The sequence below is a fragment of the Hemicordylus capensis genome, chromosome 2 (assembly GCF_027244095.1).
Source record: "Hemicordylus capensis ecotype Gifberg chromosome 2, rHemCap1.1.pri, whole genome shotgun sequence".
NCBI classification, from domain to species: Eukaryota; Metazoa; Chordata; class Lepidosauria; order Squamata; family Cordylidae; genus Hemicordylus; species Hemicordylus capensis.
The window spans coordinates 188,000,199-188,017,938 of NC_069658.1; the positions used below are offsets into that span (position 1 = coordinate 188,000,199).

The 17,740-nt window shown below is 48.5% G+C and overlaps 1 protein-coding gene across 2 annotated transcripts; it reads left to right on the forward strand.

Annotated features, from left to right (window-relative positions):
• Positions 1-2,347: 2,347 nt before the first annotated feature.
• On the forward strand, positions 2,348-16,770 carry LOC128344505 (sperm acrosome membrane-associated protein 3-like). Of its 2 annotated transcripts, none has more exons than XM_053294728.1 (5): positions 2,348-3,004; positions 7,081-7,295; positions 9,256-9,414; positions 11,349-11,427; positions 16,488-16,770. In XM_053294728.1, the coding sequence occupies exons 1-5, from the start codon at positions 2,664-2,666 to the stop codon at positions 16,552-16,554; spliced, it is 861 nt and encodes a 286-aa protein (XP_053150703.1). In that variant the 5' UTR covers positions 2,348-2,663; the 3' UTR covers positions 16,555-16,770. The 2 variants fall into 2 exon arrangements, with proteins under 2 accessions (XP_053150703.1, XP_053150704.1); XM_053294729.1 differs by lacking the exon at positions 2,348-3,004 and adding an exon at positions 5,798-5,953.
• The last annotated feature ends 970 nt before the right edge of the window (positions 16,771-17,740 follow it).

Consider the following 17,740-nt stretch of genomic DNA (forward strand, 5'->3'; position numbering starts at 1 on the left):
GTTCTAATTATCTGCCCTTTGGATATTTTTTTATCTGATTGCTATACACTGCAGGCCTGCACAACATAAGGCCCAAGGGCCAGATCGGGCCTGCAGGGACTTTTTTGGTGGCGTCCGCGTAGAGATTTCCTTCAGCAGTAGCAAGAGCCATGAAGAGCTCTTAAGTTGGCCTGTCCCATGGATAAGAAACAGTGGCTCAATGCAGTCTGCTGCTTGAGACCAGATGTCCCCTGCCCCTAGACTGAAGCCTACTGACACTATCCCTTTCTCCCCTCGCCTTTCCCCTGGACTCCAACCCTCTGTTCCTCACTTTTATTAATATTTCAAATAATTAACTTTAATGTAGTACAGTAATTAATGTGCTGAAAATTGACCTCAGCCCTGTGCAGCAAGTCATGGTTGGTTCTGGCACACCAGGGCATTTGAGTTGTGCACCCCTGGTATTTTTCAAGTTGAGTTGTGCACCCCTGGTACTATTCAGGTTCATCATTAACCATGTTCTGTATATTTGTTTTGTTGATTTCGATGTATGTTTGATGTCAGTGAAGACAATAAATAGAAACAGTGGCTGACATACTGCGCAGGAGTACGCCAGCCTCGTAATACTGTATTTGTGCAATTTGTGTAAGTTGTGCAAACGCAAACATTGTTCATACAGCATTACAGAAGAATAAACCCATTGTTTCCAATGGTAATATAACACAATTTGCACAATTTCTGCACAAACTGCACAAATGCAGCATTAGTCGGCTATCATATTCTTGTGCAGTATGTCAGCCAGTAGCAAAATCATGTCAGAAAGGAGTATGAGGATGATCTGATTGGCAAGTTGCAGGTGGGCATGTGTGTGATTTGGCCCAATTTCAGCATTTGAATTTTGTAAAAAGTTTCCATTTGCGTGTTAGAAATTTGACTTTGAGATATACTCCAAAATATGTCTGGTTGGGGATGAGATCTTAGTGATAGAGCATCTGCTTTGCATGAAGACACTCCCAGGTGCACCCTAATCTCTTAGTTGGGCTACTGCAATGCACTCTATCTGGGGTTGCCTTTGAAGATGACTTGGAAGCTTCAACTGGCCCAAAATGCTGCAGCCCGGCTGCTTATGGGCAGCGGAAAATATGATCATGTTTCACCTTTGCTGAGGTTGCTGCATTGGCTGCCAGTTTGCTTCCGGGTCCAATTCAAGGTGCTGGTTATTACCTATAAAACCCTTTAGGGTTTGGCACCAGTGCATCTTCAAGACTGTCTCTCCCGTCCAACTTTGACCTGCCCTGTGAGGTCATCTCAGGTGGACCTTCTCAGAGTTCCGGGCCCAGGGGAAGTACGTTGGGCCTGGGCTCATGGGAGGGCCTTCTCTGTTGCAGCTCCGTCCTTATGGAACACTCTGCTTCCTGAGATTTGTAATGCCCTCTCTTGTCTGTCCTTTAAGAAGCACCTGAAAACCTATCTATTTTGCCAGGCTTTTAGTTTTTAACGTATGTGTGTTGGGGTGTGTGTGTCTTTTTCTTTTTTTCTTTCCTTTTCCTCCACCCCTCTTCTTCTCTTGTTGTTGTTGTTTTAATTTATGTAAACTACTTCGCGTCTAAGGAAATCAGGTGGTCAACAAATTTGCCAAATAAATAAATACATACATAAATAACAAACTAAATAAATAAATCCTACAGGCAGGGCTAGGAAAGACTCCTGCCTGAAACTCTGGAGAGCTGCAGCTGGTCAGTGCAGACAGTGCTGAGCAAGATAGACCAAGAGTCTGTGTTGAAGGGAGGGATACATACCTTGTCTTGCAGATGAATTTTAAGGCAACTATTAAGCATCAGTGTGGAAAACCCTTTTACACATGGTTTTTCTCCGAAATTCCATTATCAAAACAAGATCCATGACTGAGAATGTTGTGAAAACCATTCAAATGGGACTATTCATTGGACCTTTGTCAGTTACAACTGTGACATTCCTATAATAACAAAAGCTCCGAAACATTCTGATGGGGTGGACGGTAGAATGTACTTTGTTCTCTCTCTTCCATGCAGGCCGAAGGTGTTTATTCTCCTTGCATGCTGTCAGGGCCGGACCTCAATCAGGGTCAGCTGCATTCAAATCCAAACTCCAGGTGGGATTTTTCCAGTTGTGCAGGGTCTGGGTGAGGGTTCCTTGGATCCATTGCTGGTGGAACCAGAGCAGCCAAGCCAAAGGCTGAAGAAGCACAACAGGCAAGAGGTTCCCTTCTGTTGATCAGGCAATGAAAGAAGGCCCAGATCTTAGTATTTACACCCAGCATGGCCAATCCAGTGGCTTCCTATTGCCTGCCAATCAAATGCGCAGATGTTGCAGGCTCCTGTTCTCTTCCTTGCTTGGAGAGGGCTCTGAGGCCTAAGCACATAATGGCAATCTACTGGGCTAAGGCACAGTTACAGCCTGATGAAGTTCCTGGACACTGCATGAGTTTCTAACAAGTTGAACGCCGTATATTTTTCAAGGAGCGGGGTGGGGAATGGTCTTTAATCCCCTGGAAAGAGCAAAAAATCCACCAGGTGATGGACATACTGAAAGAGGGAGGGAGTGGATTCTTTGTCATTCACACAGCGTCCAAAACAAGAGAAGATGCCCTTCAAAATTCCCAGGGAACAGAATATCTTATCTAGGCATAAGCTTATCTTTTCTAGATGCTGCTGCCAAGCCCACTGGACTATTGCCCAGTAGGCCATGTGTCCTGCCCTTCCACTGAGGAGTATCATCTGGAGGACAGAGCTAAGGTGCTCTGTGTTCCTCGAGAATCAAGGGGAGCGACAGCAGTACAATTTGGAGCAGGAAGGAAGGAACCCTTAGAGGGTGCTGTTTGCACACACCAAGATCAGGGTCATAGCAAAGCCTGGAAATGGAATGTTCTAGAAGCTAAGGTCTGCTGTGATCTCACAGGGACCCTGCTGAATTCCAGAAGCTCCTGTGCCTTGGGACCCTCTGCCTCCAACTCCAGCGGGATCTCAGTGTTTCTCCAACGTGCTCAGTAAGTAGATCAATCCCCAAGTGGGTGAAAGAGGAACCACACTGGGTGTGATATTTAGGCCTCATCTCATATTGCTTTGGGATGGATACCCATGGCCTCCTAGGAGAAACCGGGCGGATGCAGAAGGACAGATCCTGAGTTCTAGCTGGTCCAGGAGGGGAGGGGAGTCTGGCTCTTTTGTGTGTTTATGAAGACTGGAGCAGTGATGTTCTCTCCCACACCCGAGGAGGAACATGGTCTCTAGTACATTTCCCAGACTTCTGCTAAGCTGGGGCATGCTTAATATTTGTGAACTGAAATTGTGTCATTCTTACACGTGTATTATGGCCTAGACTGCCAGTGGCATTTTTAGTGCTGTGGTTGTGGTTTTGGTGGTGTTATTTTTGTTTTATTGTAAACTGCATGGTGAAATCTTGGGCTTGAAAGGTGGGACATCTGTATTTTAAATAAATAAGCAAATGCATTGGGAATAGAATGGTAAACGCCAGGCAGATTAGTTATATTGTTACGGCGTCCTGCAAAGAATCCTGAGGATCCTAGTTTGGTGAGACTATGCCCACAGAATCTTAGATCTGGGAAAGGGCCCAAAGGTTCTCATACCCACTGTTTGTCAGGAATTATGACCTAGACCAGCTCTTTCAAAATCCTGCGCAAACCAGTTTTTATGGCAATTTTTTTAAAAAAGAAAGTTGATGTGGCAAAATCATTGTGTAACTTCTTTGTTTTCTTGTGTAGCAATTGGTGTGTGAATGCTTTGACCACATAACAGGGTTATGACTCACCATCTCCTGGCTCAACACACATTTCAAATGTGTTCCAAAACAGGATGAGCGATAATCTCATCATCTGTCAGAGTGTGCCAAGTCCAGCAGTATTTACAAACTCTGGCATTGATCCAGAAAGCCAAGATGTCAAGGCTGACCCTGCAGCTGGACAGGGTAAAGGCTCTATCTCTGGCCGTGGGTGGGGCACTATGGAATGAGTGGCACATTTTGGATAGGTGTGCCTTGACTTTCACAGAAAGATGAGGGTGTTTGCAGAGTGGTCTGGGTCAGTGTCCCCTCTAGTAGGAATTTCCAGATGTTGTTGACTACAACTCCCAGAATCCCCAAGCAAAAGCCCTTGCAGCTGGGATTCTGGGAGTTGTAGCCAACAACATCTGGGAATCCCTTTTAGAGGGAATATTGATCTGGGTGCATCCTATCCTACAGTAACGCTGCTGTTAAGGCAGGGGTTCTCAGGGGTCATCAATTGTTGGGCAGGGGACCCAATTGTTGTTGGGCTGCAGCTTGCATCATCCCCAGCCACAATAGCCGAATGCTATTGTGGTTGGGGATGATGGGAGTTGTAGTCCAACAACCATTGTGGACGCATGTTTGAGAGTCCCTGTGATGAGGGATGTGTGTGTGAACCCTGATCAGTACACAGATAGGAGACTGCTGAGAACCCTGTGTGTCAGTTGTTCCGAGCTTTCTTATTAAAAAAGAAGGAAAACTGGAAAATAAATATAGTATGTTGATTCAGCGGCTGTCTGGAGTTCTCTGAGACCAGGCAAGTGGGTCAAGTTGTGTCATTACACCTGCCCAGTGGCCTTCAGGGACCGACGTGACTTGTCATCATTGCACGGCCAGTCTGGTTGCTGGACATGGCTGCCCAAACCCAGAGTCATTGCCTGAACCTCCACCTCCCTTACCAGAAAGCAGCAGAGCCCTCCCTAAACTTCCAGCCGCTGTGCTGGCCAAGGCAAAGGGAGGAGTATTCCTCCTCTCATCCAGTGCAAGGTCTCAGAAGAGGGTGGTGTGCCACACAGCCAAGCCTGTGCCGTGGGTGGCTTCTGTTGACCAGCAGAGATGCAAAGCAACAATATCATTAGCTTATTTGGCCATTGCAGGGCTCTCTGTTGCTGAACCCCTGGGGGCAAAAGGTAAATTGCTGAGTGACTCCGGGCCAGTCACTTCTCTCTCAGCCTAACCTACTTCACAGGGTTGTTGTGAGGAGAAACTTAAGTATGTAGTACACCGCTCTGGGCTCCTTGGAGGAAGAGTGGGATATAAAATGTAAATAAATAAATAAATAGATAAATAATGAATGAATGAATGACTGTGTGCCGTCAAGTTGATTTCGATTCCTGGTGCCCACAGAGCCTTGTGGATGTCTTTGGTAGAATACAGGAGGGGTTTACCATTGCCTCCTCCCGTGCAGTATGAGATGAACCCCTGCTAACTGAGCAAAGAGGCACCTTTTTAACATGGTGGTTCTCTTTATTTAGCAGGGGGAGAGTAACTGGCCCTATCCACCCCCAGCACAGGACCTCCAGTGACTGTTGCTGGGGTCTATCTTGTGTTTCTTTTTAGAATGTGAGCCCTTTGGGGACAGGGATCCATCTTATTTGTTTGTTGTTTCTCTATGTAAACCGCCCTGAGCCATTTTTGGAAGGGCGATATAGAAATCAAAATAATAATAATAATAATAATAATAATCGCTGCTGCCCGATATAGTACCAGTGGGGATTTGAACCAGCAACCTTCTGCTTGTTAAGTCTTGAAGGTTTTTCTCCCTTCTATCTGTCAGTGACAAAACTGGTACGGGGAAGAGAGCTGGTAGACAGGCTGCTTTCCAAACCATGGACATTCAGCTCTCCTCTGTAGCCTCTCTCCGCCCACTCTGCTCCGTAGCACTTCCTCCCCACCACCTCCCACCTCCCTCCCTTTTGAGGGGAGGATCCACCCTTTATAGGCCAACAGGCGTTTTCTACCACAGCTTGCAGTCTTCGGTTGCAGTAACTACCAGAGATATAAACTTCATCAGGGCGGTGGGGCTCAAGTCCCCTCTGGGACTTGCAGTGCCCCCGCCGGGCTGCCAGTTGGGTGTGGTGGGACTCAAGCCCCGCTCCGGATTTCCTGGGGGAGGCAATGACACACACACACACACACACACCCCGGCTGCCAGGTAGCATCAGCAAGCTCTCATGCTCAAGTTCGTCAGTCAGTTGAACAACACAGTCAGTCCTGTGTCGTCTTTGTGGCAACTCAGCAAGTTCTTAGGAGGCATGGCTGCCTCTCTGGGCTCCTTCACTCTATGATTCTCTGATTAGAAGTAGTGTAACAAAGAGGAAAGCGAATGGTGCTTTGTGCATACAGCTGCTCTGCCCAGAGTGACCTCATTCCCTAAGGGGAGATCTTACAGTGCTCACATGTAGTCTCCCATTCAAATGCAAACCAGGGTGGACCCTGCTTGGCAAAGGGGGCAATTCATGCCTGCTACCACAAGGCCATGTGCCCCATGCACGCCCCCTCTCCCCCGGGAAATTGAGAAGTCTATGCCCCTGGTAACTTCCCATCCTACAAGTTCCCTGACTAATCTCTGGGATCAGGAATTCCTCAGGGGTAACGTCTAATCCTGTAGTCGTGGCGAAGCAAGAGAGCTGTGGCCATGATTGGTACCTCGGTGGGAGACTGCTGTGAACCCCCCATGGAAACCACTCTCTGGGCTTTCTGAAAAAGAGGAGGAGGAGGAGAACATACATATAATAGACAAATGTAATATTTATTGCATTCAACAACATTTTGAATATTAATTTCCAGACATAAACACTGCTTTCTTATGAGGAGAAGCATTGAATGCTCAGAGTGGGTGTACTACTATAAATATTTATATACTGCTCTTCAACCAAAGTTCTCAAAGCGGTTTTCATAGAAAAATAACTAATACATAAAGAAGATGGTCCCCTGTCCCCAAAGGGCTCACAGTCTAAAGATAAACATAAAGTAGACACCAGCAACAGCCACTGGAGGGATGCTGTGCTGGGGTTGGATAGGGCCAGTTGCTCTCCTCCTGCTAAATATAAGTGAATCACCACTGTTTCAAGTGTCTCTTTGCTCAGTTAGCAAAGGAGAAGTTATGAGAAGTTAATTATGGGGAGAAAAAATGCTCACTCATCAGTGACATCAGCTAGACAGAATTAATATTTCCCATTCCTCAAGGAGGGGGAAGGGACAAAATGAATGACCTGAATATTTGATCACATTAACTCTGCCCACGAAAAAGTCTCATGCTACTGTTCTTTCCCTCCACAGGCCATCTTGGAACCTCCTCTCCTCGCCCCATCGGTCGCTTGCCTGGGCTCCTGTTCTTCCCAATGCTTTTTCAGGGATGAAGGTTTTTTTGCTGCTGCCTTTCTTTTTGTGCCTTCTATCCAGGGTTTGGGGAAAGATCTTTGGACGCTGTGAGCTGGCCCAGGTGTTCCACAAGGCTGGCCTGGACGGGTACCGTGGGTACTCCCTGGCTGACTGTGAGTGCTTCTTTCTGCTCTCTCGCCCTGAATTTGGGGTTGATCCTTTTGCATGGTGGTGTCGAGTGCCGTGTGTCTCATGTTCAGGACCTCAGTACTGAAGTGATGGACCTGTATAAGCAGGGCTCTGGTTGTACAGAAAAACCACACTATGCAGTGGGACTTCCTTGGCCAAACGCCATGTTCCTAGCACACCAGTTTTCGTAGGAGCAGGTTCCTAGACCTGATGGCTGTGAAGAGAGGCTTGGAAATGTCTGGGCAGTGCCGGTTGAAATCTCTGGAGTCAGAAGGCAGAGAGCAGGGGTAGCCAGCCTAGGCTCTCTGGCTGTTGGCTCCAGCCCATTTAGTACGGCTGTGGGAGATGGGGGTTGTAGTTCAACAACAGCTGGAGAGCCAAGGTTGCCTATCCTGATGACATCGAGTGTTCATGTCCTGCTCCCCCAGGACTAGTTGAAGCAAAATTAATTGTGCAAAATAAGCCCTTGTCTGCAAATATGCTTAATTTGAATAATTTATAGGTGACAACATTCAGCTTTTGGGGAGATGATGATGATGATGATTGATGATTATTCCATCCATGCAAGAGAATGGAGAATGTAATGAGAGGATAGTTCGCTGCCCCAAGGGGCTTCCAATCTGGAAACAGACCGAAGGGAAACCACAGAAGAAGAGGGAGGAAACTGAGGCAGAGGAGAATGAGGAGGAATCTGCTATTATTTCAGTCAATTGGGCTTAATTATGAGAGTGAGTGTGGTATAGTGGTTAGAGTGTTGGACTAGGACCGGGGAGACCTGAGTTGAAATCCTCACTCAGCCATGAAACTCACTGGACCACTCTGGACCAGTCGCTTATCTCTCAGCCTAACCTACCTCACAGGGTTGTTGCGGGGATGAACATAACCATGGACACTGCTCAGGGCTCCTTGGAGGAAAGGCAGGATATAAACATAAAAACTAACAAACAAATAAAATAATTTCAGGAAAGTATGGGGATGAGGGTTGTGCCAAAGCCATCATGGAAAAGGTGGGTTTAAAAGATGGGTTGTTTGTTTATGCCACCCTTTGTCCTCAGATCCCAGGGTGGATAAAAAGATTTTTAAAAATTAAAATTTCAATAAAGTGACCTGAAATTAAAACAAACACAGCGACATCCTAAAAAAGAGCGCTGGGGGACACTCATTGGCTCAGAGCCTGAATAAAAAGAGCAGGCTTCAGATTCCTTCGAAAGGCTGGGAGTGAGGGAGCCATGTGGATCTTAACCGTGACTGAGTTCCGTGGCCTGGGGGCAGTCACCAAGGAGGCCCTGGTCCCTCTAATTTTTTTTTCCCATCGGTGTGTGGAATAGGTTTTGTTCTGGGCGGCTGTATCAAGGCACTGTGTGCGCACCTGCATTCAGAATGAGGCTTTCCTGATAACCTGAGCGGGGTCTAAAATGAACTGAGTGGACATTCAAAAAGTGTGAGCATGCACGTGTGCGCACGCCTTAGAAGGGAGCAGTGCAAGGAGGCCCTGTCCCATGTGCTTGACAAATGAGCCTCGGGAGGGGCCGGCATGAGGAGCAGAGCCCTCCCAGCTGATCTAGTCAGGTGGGTAGATTCAGCTGGGAGCAGGCAGGCGGTTGTCCCTAGGTACCCAGCGGTGGTGGTGGTGGTGGGGAGGGGCAGCCACATGAAGGAAGGAAGAGAGGGGCAGCAGGGAGATTGCTCTACCTTCCGTTCGGGGCATGAGGCCACCAGGGAGAGTGGTTGGAGGCCGCTGAGGGGGAAGGAGGCCTTTGAAGGGCTGCAGGGGGTAGAGCTGGAGGAGTGAAGGTCACCAGCAGGAGTGTGATGAGATAGGAGAGTGGAGAGACGGGAGCGGGGCGGGCAAGGCCGTGGAGACTTTTGAAGGTGTCGAAAGGATTGGTGTTAATCTTGGCACAGAGTCCCTGGATCCCCTCTCCCTCCCTCTCCACCTTGCAGGGGTCTGCTTGGCCTTCTACGAGAGTCACTTTGACACCAGCGTTGTAGACCACGAAGCGGACGGCAGTACCAGCAATGGCATCTTCCAGATCAACAGCCATTATTGGTGTGAAGATTACAAGCACTTTAAACCAAACCTCTGCGAAATGCATTGCACCGGTGAGCACTCTCTGAAGGGGCTGGGGTTTTCAGTTCCTCAGGACAACACGGGAGGGTGCTGCAGTGCCGCGATTTGAGAAGAGGCCACAGGGGGGCAGTGTCCCCCTTGCTAAAACCAGTGTTTGCTGCAGCTGTCCTAAAGTTGAGCTCTCCAGCCTCACTTTTTCCTGTGTGTTCAGTGGAAGATCAACCCACCCACGTAGAGCCTGTCCCCCTATATTAATTTTTTTCAGGAGTCACAGATCTGGGCATCTCTCCCGACTGGAAGCCATCTTAGCAAGTGATCTGTGCAAAAGACACAGAAAGCCCCCCCCCAATTAATTAGCCTCCTCTAATTAATTATCTAATTAATGGATAATTAGATAATTAATTTGAATGATCCCATCACACCCCATGTAGAGACCCACCAGAGTGACCTGTCTCCACTGGAGGCTGATAGGGCCAGACCAGATGTGAAGTCCTCCTGTCACTTCACATCTGATGTGAAATCCTGTGACTTTATTTTCATTGAGCCAAAAGAAGCTACAGGGAGAGGTTCCTGTTTGTGAGTGTGTATGTAAGTAACTCTTTGCCTTTGTGCCATGGCTCGATCCAAGTTGTCCTCTCCCGCAAGCTGCTATGAGCCACAGAGGAGGAACTACAGCCCCCTTATTATGCTCTCTGATCACAATGACAGCTGATTTTGGGGCAAAGTTGGAGTGGGTGGGCCCTGGGACAAACAGTGCAAATGGGCCCCTCCTGCCCTCCGTTTTCAGAAAGGTGGGGGCGGGGGGAGAACAAAGAGGAAGTTGTTGCCCATCCCATTGTTGCCCAGGGACATTTGGCCTTCCCCTTGTTCAGTTGCAGCTATGCCCCTGTCTTTGGCCAAGAAAACGACACCAGGGAGCTCTAGTCATGGAACTCCCAGGTCAACTCTGGGTTGGTCCCGAATGGGAGGAGCAAAGGCCAGAGCAGAGCATAGATTCAGTGGGCAGCCTTCCCTGTAAGCAGATGCTTTGGTCTCCCAGGAGACTTTGAGGCCCTTCACACCATCAAAAACTGTGTTCTACCCAGGTTTGGGAGCTGTGTGTGCTCCCAATTTTCAGTTGTGTGGAAGCAAGGTAAGAGGAAAAGCTACCCAGGTTCTCCTCCTGCCTTGCTTCCACACAATCACTTCTGCCCGGGTTTTCCTCCTATCTTGCTTCCACACAACCGAAAATTGGGAGCGCACACAGTTCCCAAACCTGGGTAGAACACAGTTTTTGATGGTGTGAAGGGCCTCTTTGACTAACTAGTACAGGGGTTCCTGGCCTTCGGTCCCCAGATGTTGTTGGATGACAACTTCCACCATCCCCAGCCACAATGGCCACAGTAACTCAGCACTAGCAGGACTCTTGGGGCACGCTAGTATGTCCAGGCACAGTGGCTGGGATGCAGCGCTATGCACCACCCATGGAAGAGGATGCACCTTCTTCTGTGCACCTTCGTCTGCCCCTGACCTTGCAGCAAGAAGTGAGGGGGGCTGCTGGGTACACACAAAGGTGTGCATCATGGCTGCTCTGCTGCTACTGCCATTGGGAATCACAGCAGTCGTGGCAGAGCAGCGATGACACACACACTTTTGTGTGGATGCAACAGCCCCTGCTGCTGCTCACTGCGAAGATGGACTCTTAGGTGGGGCAGAACAGGTGTGCCCGTGTGTCCCATGGGCGGCATGTTGTCCTGTGTCCCAGCCACCCTTTGGGAATTGCCGTGGTTTGGGGATTTGCTGAGCCACAGAGATCAGGACCAAGCCATGATCTTTCTGACCAGAAAGGAAGGCAAGGGAAGAGGCAGGGGCTGCAAAGGTCACCGTGGGGAGGCTGGGCAGGGCATGAAGTTACTTGTAGGAAACCTCTTGGGAAATAAGGAGTTGAGGCCATTGGCTCATGCCTTTCCTTCTCTGTCCCCCGCAGATCTGCTGACCAGTAACATCAACGATGATATTGTCTGTGCCATGCGGATCGCACAAGGACCCAGAGGCCTGGGTTCCTGGTAAACCTGTTTTGTTTATCACATTTGTACCTCACCTTTCTGCCATGCTGGCACTCAAGGCAGCGTACAAGACCCCTGCTAACTGGGCAAAGAGGCACCTTTTAACGTGGCGATTCTCTTTATTTAGCAGGGGGAGAGTAACTGGCCCTATCCACCCCCGGCACAGGACCTCCAGTGACTGTTGCTGGTGTCTATCTTGTGTTTCTTTTTAGATTGTGAGCCCTTTGGGGACAGGGAGCCATCTTATTTATTTGTTATTTCTCTATGTAAACCGCCCTGAGCCATATTTGGAAGGGCGGTATAGAAATCGAATAAATCATCATCATCATCATCATCATCATCATCATCATCATCATCGGTCTCCCATTCAGGCGCTGGCCTGGTGGGTTAGCTATAATTGAGCAGATCGGTTCAAAGAACCCGGGCCCCCCAGCTCCTCCCCTCCCTATTTTCTTCATCATCTCCCTCACTCTGAGGGGCTGCCAAGGAGGGGGCGGACACAGGCCCCCTCTCCCTTAGCTATGCCCCTGCACTGGCCAGACCCAGACCTTACTTAGCTTCGGCAAATGACTGCATCATGTACCCTCAGACCATGCTGGGACCCTGTGGCGGGTGGTTGTGTGGTGATGGAACCTGGTCATCCACTAGGCCATATGCACAGGCGACATAAGCGAGGCTACCGGTTATGTCGCACAGGCTGCATACATAGACCTAAACAGCTCAGGATCAGACCTTTAAGAGAACGAGGCGCTTCACACGAGCAAAGTGAAGCACCTCGAGGTGGTTTGCGGGGAGAGTGGGCTGAGCCTGCGCTCCACACACGAGCAGGGAGCTGTCCCTGGGCAGCCGGATCGGCCACCCACATGGAGTTAGTGGGGGCAGCAGGGATTGGGGGCCACCCAGTCCCCCCGGGGAGACCCCCAAAGCCGATAGGCTTGTTGGCGCCTCCTGGTCGGGGGTCTTCTCATGAGTTGCTGTGGAGCCACGCCGCAGCCTCTCACGATCAGAAGAATAACGAAGAATAAACGAGGTTGGCGGAGCACCCGCTCCGCTAACCTCGTTTAAAGGGAGGGGTGTTTTTGAAGGTTTGCACAAGACTGTGCAGAACCGGGCGGGCCCCTGAGCAGGGGCTGGCGACCTTTGGCATCCATTTCATTGAGGGGCTCTGAACATGACCCCCTGTTCTCCCATCTCCAAGAGGCGCACACTGAGACGGCTGAATGGGGCTTTTTCTTGCTAACCACACAGTGCTGTTAATCCAAAGGAATGGAAAGGGGACAGTGCCTCGGGGCAAATAAATGGCTGCTCTAAAACAGAAGATATTGGCTGGGGGCTGGGGAAAGAAGACCACATTGTAGACTCCCCTGAGTCCCTTGAAGGAAGAGTGGAATAAATATGTAATAAATGAGTCATTTAAAACACCCGTTCTCTTGCCACAGATTATCTGGACTGCCTCAGCCGCACCACACCGCCACACACCCAGTCGCCACAGCGGTGACCAGTGCGGTGTTCCGGAGGCTAGGGGAATCCCACCATGCCCCGCACGACAGACAAGTGCGATGCCTTGGGGGATTCCCCCAGGAGACGGGTGCTCTAGGCACTTCTCTCTGTGTCAGCATGGGTTTCAAGCTGCCCACACTGAGACATGATCTCAGGGCCTGGGTTTCAGATGCGCTCGCTCCGTTAACCCAGACGAAGAGCTGGGCTTGGTGCTGGGCTTGGCGCTGTGGCGGCGCCGGGATCCATGTGGGTCCTGGCTGGTCTCACGGGCGGCCAAGTCCAGGCTTGGCTGCTCATGAGAACGGCCTCAATGTCTCATTGAGAGGAGGAGAGCTGGTCTGGTGGTAGCAAGCATGGCTTGTCCCCTTAGCTAAGCAGGGTCCACCCTGGTTGCATATGAATGGGAGACTTGATGTGTGAGCACTGTAAGATATTCCCCTCAGGGGATGGAGCAGAAGGTTCCAAGTTCCCTCCCTGGCTTCTCCAAGAGAGGGCTGAGAGAGATTCCTGCCTGCAACCTTGGAGAAGCCGCTGCCAGTCTGTGTAGACAATACTGAGCTAGATGGACCTATGGTCTGACTCAGTCTATGGCAGCTTCCTATGTTCCTATGTCATTTATGTCAGTGTTGCAAACTGAGTGCATGGTTAAGAGATGCCTTATTAGCATACATTTTATAGAATATAAAGTGGCACAGTTAATTCTAGGGTCAAAACCTCAGGTTCCACCGAAGATGACTTTATCCTCACCACAACACTGTGAGGTAGATTAGGTTGAGAGGTGGCAACTGGCTGAGCGGAGGATCTAAACTCCCTGGTGTTGGTGTTAATCTAGCACTCTGCACTCTACACCCCTCTGGCATCTGTGCATAGCATGAATGATTTCCCCATCTTCTGTTTGGATCTTAGCAATTTGCCCAGAAGCACACTATATTTAAATTCCCTTTGATAAAACAAGCAAGCAGAAAACAATCAACTTTTGATTGAAGGAAAGGCCTTCTGCATATACCCAGAGGCACTGTGTCTGTAAATTTCTTTTGATAAAAAAATCGAACAATCACCTTTGTTGTCTTCAGTGGAAAGGTTTTCTGCATGTGCCCAGAGGCACCATGAATTTGAATCCCTTTTGATTAACAGCACTAACTGACTGGTCACTGGAGGCTCTTTTGCAGCCTTTTCAGTGCAGGCAGGGCTATTGGAGATGAGGGTGGACACTGTCTTGGGAGGGCGGCAGCCCCACAATGAAAACTTGCCCAAGTTTGAAACCCTGCCTCACTCTTAGAAGTCTTATGATGGGGCAGGTAAGTCTTACCCGCCTCATCATAGACAGGAGGTGAAGCTGGAGCTGTCGCTGTTTTTTGTTTTAGTTTAAATTTTGCTCCTGAAAGATCCAATTAGAATGAAACGGAGACAGAAAGCCCTTCCAGGCTGTGCTTTATTCATGATTAAATAAAGCACTGCCTGGAAGCCGACCACGTAATACAGAAGCCCTGTAAAATTCCCTATAAATATCATGATTAAATACTGATATTTATAGGGGATTTTACAGGGCTTCTGTATGACATGGTCGGCATTGTGTATGATTAGTGCTACTCCTATGAAACAACCATTTCTTTTCAGAGATGCTCAGATATCCTGACTACAACCCTAGTGGAACAACTTGCATAATAAGCAAGGGTGTGTGGATGAACTCTAGTGCAGCTTGTCTGGGTCTGAGGAACAGTGGTTTTCTGCCTAACTTGAAACATATCAGAGGGTTGGCACCTGTGAGCATGCACCCTTCCCCGCCACCCCCCAGGTCTGCCACACCTGAGTGTACTTTTTCCACTGTATTTCCAGTCATTGCTCATGGCAGTTTTTTAAAAACCAAGTCCAGTTTTATTGCTACTACAATCTCCCCCCACCCCCGGCTTTCCAGGCAGCAACAACACATTCTGCCTGCCCAATTATTCCTTCAAACGAACGAACGAACAAACAAACAAACAAAAATCTCTGTACATAGAAGTTTTGTGATTATTTATTTTTTCTGCTCTCTTGAAGTTTTAAATGTAAAGAGAAGGAGGAAGAATCACATTTTTTAAAATTTGCTTGGTGTAGTGGTTAGAGTGCTGGACTAGGACTGGGGAGACCCGAGTTCAAATCCCCATTCAGCCATGATACTAGCTGGGTGACTCTGGGCCAGTCACTTCTCTCTCAGCCTAACCTACTTCACAGGGTTGTTGTGAAAGAGAAACTCAAGTATGTAGTACACCACTCTGGACTCCTTGGAGGAAGAGCGGGATATAAATGTAGTAGTAGTAGTAGTAGTAATAATAATAATAATAATAATAATAATAATAATAATAAATAATAAATAGCATGATGGTGCCTATTTCAATGAACAAGTGCTGCTGCTGCAACAAGGATGGCAAAGTTCATGGGGGAAAATCTGTTGTTTGCATGTGCACACACAGGTGGACACACACGTCTCACTCTCTTTCTCTCCCCATTCTGATCTTCTCATGTTTTGTAAAAGCAGTTCCCCCCACAATCATATTCTGTCTCTGTTGTTAATTTAAAGCGGGAGAGGGGGAATCACATTTCAGTCCCTGCATTGCCTCCCTTCGATGACTTTGTGAAAATGGAGGATTGCATTCCTCTGTGGAAATAGAGGAATTGCATCCACACATGTAATGTTTTTCCGTGTAATTGTGTGTGGAGGGGGGTCGCATTTGCAATGCAGCAGAAATACTCTGGAAATATAATTGGCCAAAACTGTGATAAACCAGAAGTGTATTAATTTGACGAAATGAGAGAGAGAGAGAGGCATTGCCCATCCATTAGTGTGGATGCAACGTAGTGGAATAGAAAGTGCTAGACCCGCTCTGATGAGGAAGTTTATTTGTCATCCTGCATGCATTTCAGTGTAGAGATGCTTGGAAGGAATGGAAGAAAGCCCTCTGGCTGAAAGCAGCCCAAGCCCAAGCCATTTGGAGAAGCTTCCATTTTGTCCACTTCCCAGTGTAAATTTGAATGGGGCTTCTTAGTTCTTGTGCAGCTGGTATTTCTTACATCAGAGGATTGGGTCGAATACCATGTGCCTATTAGGGAGAGGGAGGGTCTAAAAGGGGGAAATCTGTGCAGATGCTGCCATATGTGCCGCCACCTGGTGAGTATGCCATGTAAAGAATTGTTGCAACGCCATTGAGAGTCTGAATTTCAAAATGTGAACCTGATGGCTCAAGCATCAGGTGTTGGTGTTTGCATAGTGACTCACATGATTTATTTCTTATGTTTGTATCTGGCTCTTCCTCCAAAGAGCTTAGGTCAGATTTTCCTATATTGCCCTCTCAACAGCCCTGAAAAGTTGGTTGGGCTGAAGGAGCGTGGCTGACCCAATGGGGTGCCTACCTAAGGGGGGCGCCACCGACCCTTGCCCAGGCCCTGTTTATTCTCTGGGGATGGACAGCAGAAGGTCCCAGTGCTGCCCTTTTAAAACCTGCGTCCCTCATTTATTTAGGCTGAGTTTACTAATACAGTTTTTCTCTCTTACTTGCTTTCTTGCTTTCACTCTTCCCTCTCAGGATGGGCTGGAGGGAAAATTGCGAAGGCCTTGAATTGAAAAACTGGCTGAAAGGATGTGAACTATAAAAAGAAAGAAACATGGAAGGGGAACAAAGGTTGTGGAAATGCCTAACCCCAGTAACACAAAAGTGCCCTGGGACACTTGCACTGCTGGAGCTCAGCAGGAAGCACTACGTGAATACATTAGGATAACGCTCTGGGCTGGCCCTGACAGCAAGAAGTGGGGTTGTCTCTCCAGCCCTGAGAAACAAACGCCTGTTGTATAAAAATATTTATTCAGACTATGTGACTAATTGAGCTACTGTATATTACAGTGTATGTGAGTAGATATGCTGGGATTTATTATGCCTGTTGCCCTTACTGCTATTATTTATATGCTGCTTTTCAACCAAAAAAGTTCTCAAATTGGTTTACATAGAATAATAATAATAATAAAATAATAATAATAAAAATAAAATGGTTCCCCTAAGGGCTCATAGGAACTTGGGAAGCTGCCTCATACAAAGTCAGTCCCAGGTCCTTCTAGGACAGAATTGTCTACACTGGCTGGCAGCCACTTTCCTGGCAGGGGTCTCTCCCAGCCCTACCTGGAGATGCTTTTGGGGATTAAACATGGGGCCATTTGCAGGCAAAGCAGACGCTCTGCCGCTGAGCTATAGCCCCATCGCCTAAGGGCAATATCTTCCAGCAGAACAGCACTTACACATAGTCACCCATCCAAATGCAAGCCAGTGTGGACACTGCTTAGCAAGGGACACTTCATGCTTGCCACCGCAAGACCAGCTCTCCTCCCCAAGGAGGCTCACAGTCTAAAAAGTAGACACAAGCAACAGCCCCAGGAAGGACAAAGAGTTGGGCTGATTTCTGGCTGGTTATTTCAGTGCAGCCTTTCCCAAACTTCCATCCACATCCTGGCGGGTGTGGGAGGCACCCAAAGTGCAGCAAAGTGCAGCAGGGCTGGCATGCTGCAAAAGTGGGCTGCTTGGTGCCTCCTCCTACGTGTGGTGCACCCGCAGCTGCAGCACTCCTTCCATGGGGGATTATGGGAGTAGCATCGCAACTGCAGTTGCACCCTGTTGAGTGGTAGGCACAGAGCAGCCCACCTCTGGTGAAGGAGCAGAGGAAGCTGCCAATTCAGATGGCTGGTCCATCTAGCTCCGCATTGTCTACACTGACTAGCAGCAGCTCTCTTGCTCCATGCCGGCGGGTGTGGGAGGCAACTTGCTTACTTGCTACTGATTTTCCTTTCAAA